Source organism: Polyodon spathula, chromosome 36 (genome assembly GCF_017654505.1).
Source record: "Polyodon spathula isolate WHYD16114869_AA chromosome 36, ASM1765450v1, whole genome shotgun sequence".
Classification (NCBI taxonomy): domain Eukaryota; kingdom Metazoa; phylum Chordata; class Actinopteri; order Acipenseriformes; family Polyodontidae; genus Polyodon; species Polyodon spathula.
Genome location: NC_054569.1, coordinates 338,879 through 345,058, shown reverse-complemented (window position 1 = coordinate 345,058; position 6,180 = coordinate 338,879). Strand labels below are relative to the sequence as shown.

Genomic DNA, 6,180 nt, shown 5'->3' with positions numbered 1-6,180 from the left:
CCAGCGTGAGCGTGGGGAATTATTGAAATCTCCGCTCATCTTTCTTGGTTTAGGGTCATTTGTGAAAACTCACAGCGCATGCTGTACTCGACTATCCTACAGGCAGTCAATGAGAACAGGATCCGAAAAATACTCCCTGGCTCTCCTGTGGGGAGGGGATGGCCTAATTCTATTGCCCCCCCCCCCCCCCCCCCCCCCCCCCCCCCACCACCCTGCTTAAATGTAGTTTTCCACAGCCCTCCAATAAAGCTGAATTACTTGGGTTCTGTACTCTCCTGCTCTATGCTCTTCCACAGTGTAGCCTGTGTGTTCTACTTTACCAGAATCAAACTATGCTTGCTGTCAGGCTGAATGCTGAGCATATTGTGAGAATCACATTAAAACGCTGAGCATATTGTGAAAAGAACACAATTAATAAGACGTGGCTTCAATACATTGTGACAGAACCCCCCCCCCCCCAGGGAGATTAGCAAAGGCAGACGTCAGAGTTCCCAATTCTGCCTTTTAAGCTCATTACAGGAATTTGAGATGTGTGGGAGTGTGTGATAGTGATGCAGCCAACAGCCTCTCTGCTTCTCTCCATGCCTCCCTCCATCTCTCACCCACTCTATCACTCCGCAGTCTGCGTTCTCATTCCCTCCCTCAGCTGCCTTCCTCTGAGAAAGTGTTTTTTTTTGCGGACGGACGAGATGTTGGCCACGCTCATGACAGTGCTGTTTCTCGTGGTGCGAACTGTGGAACAGGTAAGCGCTGGCTGTCAGTCAAAGAGCTCTAGGTGGGGGGAGCTGGGTATTGAACTGCAGAAATGATTCTCGGTCGTACAGGTCTGTCTGTGTGTTCATGTATGTATGTGTGAGTGTCACTCTCCAGAGTGTATTGTCACTGCTTCTCACCGTCCCACTCTTCTCAGCCTGATGCATTGTCACCGTCCCCCTCTCCCCACTATCTCCCTTGTGTGTCTCTCTCACTCTCTCCCCATCTCTCGCTCTCTCCCCTGTGTGTTTCTCCCGTGTCTCTCCCTCTGTTCCTCTGTCTCTCGCTCTTCCATGTGTCCCCCCCCCTCTCTGCTGTGTACATCACCACTGTCTCCCCCTTTTCTGTGTCCATCACCACTGTCTCCCCTCTCTCTTGTGTACATCACCACTCTCTCTCTCTCTCTCTCAGCTGACCGCGGGTCTGTTTCATGAGGAGCTGCAGCCCTACCTGGTGTATCAGCCTCTGCCCTGGCAGGTGCAGTGCGTCTCACACAACAGGAGAGGGAGCCGTCTTGATGAGGTCAGACACACTTCCCTTCTCACTCTCTCACCCACAGACACTTTCTCACTCCCCTTCTCACTCTCACACACTAACACTCAATCACCTTGTCATCCACACGCAGAGGTGTAGAAAGGCAGAGACGGAGAGTTTTCTCATGTTGAATCTTGTGTTCTGATGCCCTTTTTGTTCCACAGAAAGATGGCAGCTCTCGTCACCGGAGCACGGGAGGAGTCCGGCGCAGTAAGTGTCTCTCACACACAGAGGAGAAGAAACACTGCACAGAGGACTATACAAACTCCAGCCATTCTCAATGCAATCTATCTGCTATACAAACTCCAGCCATTCTCAATGCAATCTATCTGCTATACAAACTCCAGCCATTCTCAATGCAATCTATCTGCTATACAAACTCCAGCCATTCTCAATGCAATCTATCTGCTATACAAACTCCAGCCATTCTCAATGCAATCTATCTGCTATACAAACTCCAGCCATTCTCAATGCAATCTATCTGCTATACAAACTCCAGCCATTCTCAATGCAATCTATCTGCTATACAAACTCCAGCCATTCTCAATGCAATCTATCTGCTATACAAACTCCCGCCATTCTCAATGCAATCTATCTGCTATACAAACTCCAGCCATTCTCAATGCAATCTATCTGCTATACAAACTCCAGCCATTCTCAATGCAATCTATCTGCTATACAAACTCCAGCCATCTCTCAATGCAAACTATCTGCAATCTATCTGCTATACAAACTCCAGCCATTCTCAATGCAATCTATCTGCTCCAGCCATACAAACTGCTATACAAACTCCAGCCATTCTCAATGCAATCTATCTGCTATACAAACTCCAGCCATTCTCAATGCAATCTATCTGCTATACAAACTCCAGCCATTCTCAATGCAATCTATCTGCTATACAAACTCCAGCCATTCTCAATGCAATCTATCTGCTATACAAACTCCAGCCATTCTCAATGCAATCTATCTGCTATACAAACTCCAGCCATTCTCAATGCAAACTATCTGCCATACAAACTCCAGCCATTCTCAATGCAAACTATCTGCTATACAAACTCCAGCCATTCTCAATGCAATCTATCTCCTATAGAAACTCCAGCCATTTTCAATGCAAACTCTATTTCCTATAACAATGCAATCCTCTCTTCCACTCCCTCTGCAGTCTGCTCCAGTGTGAGTGGGGAGCTGCCTCGTCCCAGCCACACTGTCGCATCTCCAGAGAAAGCCGCTGTGATGATCCAGACTCAGTACAGGAAGTACCAGCAACGCAAGCAGAAGGACCCCAAAAATGCCTGAACCCCGACCCCCGACCTCTCAGCAATCATCACTTCCAACTTCCGGCCAAGCAGAGTTCCTTCAACCCGCTGTCAGGACTGACAGACAGACCGTGACGAGCAGAGAGGTGAGGAGCCGTGCTGCTGCATGGAACTCATTTCTGATTCTTCCTGTGTGTTCCTCTCTGGTTTATTCTGCTGCCATGCATTAAACAAAAAGAAAAAAAGTGGCCATGTCTGTCTGGAAGTCTGTCTCAAGCTTTGTAATCTTGCCGGGACCCCTCGATGCAGTTAGGGTGTTATTGAGAAGGGTTCTGATTTGGGGGGTTTGATTTTGGGTCTTGGCACTGTCCCGCAGACTGGAAATACTCATGAGGCTGCTGTTCTGACTAATGAAAGCTTTGTAATTCAACAAAGAAACAACAACTTGCTGCCCTCGTGACATCACTGCCCCCCCCAACCTCATCCCACTGTAACTGCCCTCGTGACATCACTGCCCCCCCAACCTCATCCCACTGTAACTGCCCTCGTGACATCACTGCCCCCCCAACCTCATCCCATTGGAGCTGCCCTCGTGACATCACTGCCCCCCCAACCTCATCCCATTGGAGCTGCCCTCGTGACATCACTGCCCCCCCAACCTCATCCCATTGGAACTGCCCTCGTGACATCACTGCCCCCCCAACCTCATCCCATTGGAGCTGCCCTCGTGACATCACTGCCCCCCCAACCTCATCCCATTGGAACTTCCCTCGTGACATCACTGCCCCCCCAACCTCATCCCATTGGAGCTGCCCTCGTGACATCACTGCCCCCCCAACCTCATCCCATTGGAGCTGCCCTCGTGACATCACTGCCCCCCCCCCCCCCCCCCCCCCCCCCCCCCCCCCCCCCCCCCCCCCCCCCCCCCCCCCCCCCCCCCCCCCCCCCCCCCCCCCCCCCCCCCCCCGCCCCCCCCCCCCCCCCCCCCCCCCCCCCCCCCCCCCCCCCCCCCCCCCCCCCCCCCCCCCCCCCCCCCCCCCCCCCCCCCCCCCCCCCCCCCCCCCCCCCCCCCCCCCCCCCCCCCCCCCCCCCCCCCCCCCCCCCCCCCCCCCCCCCCCCCCCCCCCCCCCCCCCCCCCCCCCCCCCCCCCCCCCCTCCCCCCCCCCCCCCCCCCCCCCCCCCCCCCCCCCCCACCCCCCCCCCGCCCCCCCACTGCCCCCCCCCCCCCCCCCCACACACACAAAAAGCGGATTCAGTTTTCATAGAAAGATAACTTTATTGCACATGGCGTTGGGTTACTCTTGTTTTTCATAGAAAAAGGTATCATTAAACACAAGCAATTGCAAATAGAAGCAAGGTCTCGATAAACTCAGGATTTTTCCTTTTTCAACCAGCATGCAATGCCGCTCCGAGAAAAAAAACAAACCGGCTTCAAAAAAACAACAAACAACCATGAAAAAAAATACAAATAAAACAAAAGCTCAAAGAAAAAAACATTAATAATAAGAATAAAAAAAAATCAATTCATAATCATAATCATAGTTTTACTGAAAATCAAATACGAGGCCAGCGTGACTCTGGTATTGCGCTGGGCTGGCGTGAGTCCCGTCACAAAGTGCTGAAACGTCTTAGTTTTCTTTTTTTTAATCTATAACATCAAACTTTTTATTGTGCCCTGGATTATTTTGAAGATGACGAAAAATAGTTATTATTTATACAAAAGAGATTCTTATATACAAGAGTCTTTATCTGAAATATAGAAATAATGCTGGGAGGGTTCGAGTGAGCCTGGTTCCGCGGGAGAGACGAGGGCTTGAGGGAACACACGTTAGCGTCTCTTTATGCAATGCGTGAAAACCCCCCAGGTGTTTCATTTGTGGAACCGCTGACACCCCTGTGAGCTGGCTCTTCTTAGAATTATAATCTGTGTTTTTTCATGCTGATAACTATTCAGAGTGCAAAGCTTTAAGAATCTAGCCCACAGTGTTATTAAAAAAATAACAAAACTAAAAAAAACAATGACTTTTGTGCTGCTAAGTCCTGGAACAGTGAGTTAAAAGAAAACTAACAATGCGGTCTTGCCAGGAGGCTGCTCTGTATGCTGAATCAGCTTCGAAGAACACATGAGTTTGTTTAACACAAGAATGGAAGGAGCTTTCTATAGCGCTGTGTGCCAGGCTAGCTACAGTGTCTGTGTTTGCAGTTCTGTATGCCAAATAAACAACACAAAAACTGTCAGGCCGGCCACACACTGCTGTGCTTTACTGTGTTGTATTTGTTTTTTTTAACTCACTGTAACTGGGAAGGAGGGAGAGACAGAGAGAGAGGAGATGCTGCCTGGTTGTATTCAGAAACAGCACCTGCCTGTGTCAGGTCTGAGGGAGTGGGGAGGAGGAGGGATGAGAAAGAGTCCCGTCACTACACCAGTGTGCAGTATTCCAGGAGGGAGCGGAGGGGGGTGGGAATCACCAGGGTGGAGGGTTCTGAACAGAGTCCGGGAGGGAGGCGGGACGGTGAGTGGAGGGGTGGGGGGGGGGGGTGGGGGGGTGGGGGTTCGTCAGGGCAGCGATGTGGTCTCCCGTCGCTACACCAGCGTGTAGGATTTGGAATAAGCCCCGGCCCCCTGTTTCTGCGAGCGTCCTTCCAGCACAGAGTCTCTGGAGGCCGCTGTCTTGGTGGCGGCAGTGGGATTGCTGGAGCTGGGCATGGTCAGAGTCCTCTGAGGTAGCGTGGCCGTCGTGTTGGCCCCCGAGGGCCCCATGGCATGCGCCAGGCTCAGGGCCTGCTTGCCGGCACTCACGGGGTCCAGGGTCATGTGACGCGCTGCCTGCGTGTGATAGGCTCGTGCGGCCAGGCTGCGGATCGACGCCTCGCGCGGTGGCACCACCGGGCACGGGTTCTGCAGGGCCGGCTTGCGGAAGAACGGGTCAGTCTTCATGTACAGAGGGAGGTTGCAGTAATCACCTGGAGGAGAGACGGAGGAGAGAGAGCATTAGGCAGGCTTGTACTTTCATCACAATATCAACACTTGCTATCCTGTTTGTCTCCCTAAACCTGGGACTAGAAATCAGCGGACAAACAGCTGGATTCTGAAGCTTTACTGACAGCTGTGAAATTTAGTCCCACGCAAACCGTCCGTTTTATTTATCCCGGATAAATTCTTCCATATTTTTTCAGGACTGATCTGTAAAATTTCCAACTCAAGCGTCCTGCGTCTTTTTAGTCCTCTGAGAATGGACCGTGTCAGTGTTATGTTAGAATTGATACAGCTTTTCCAGGGTATTCATCTCAAAACAACACCAGCTTTGACAATAACCCAGAATAAAATATTAAACTTGATCTGGTGTGTCCTGAGATTCTCCAGTTCACGCTACGCTTGGGCAGAACCAAACTGAACCAAAACATACTTGTCGACTCTTAAAAGATTGATGCTTTAAACGATGCATTAGAAGATAAGTACAGAACTATCGCTCAAGGGATGAAATGGTTTTTAGCTCTTGGAGGATAAGTAGAACGAAACGATTTCCACCCGCTTCGTCGTTCTCGAATCAAGCTCAAAAGCGCCTTCTCTGAACACAGTATCACGCTTCATTTTTAATTGACCCGCTTCCCTGATGAGAATGAATCCACGTCTGGG

General features: G+C 51.2%; 1 protein-coding gene across 1 annotated transcript; it reads left to right on the top strand.

Moving 5' to 3' along the window:
* Nucleotides 1–507: 507 nt before the first annotated feature.
* On the top strand, nucleotides 508–2,788 carry LOC121304072. Its single transcript, XM_041235042.1, has 4 exons — nucleotides 508–743; nucleotides 1,165–1,275; nucleotides 1,452–1,497; nucleotides 2,450–2,788. The coding sequence occupies exons 1-4, from the start codon at nucleotides 552–554 to the stop codon at nucleotides 2,581–2,583; spliced, it is 483 nt and encodes a 160-aa protein (XP_041090976.1). The 5' UTR covers nucleotides 508–551; the 3' UTR covers nucleotides 2,584–2,788.
* The last annotated feature ends 3,392 nt before the right edge of the window (nucleotides 2,789–6,180 follow it).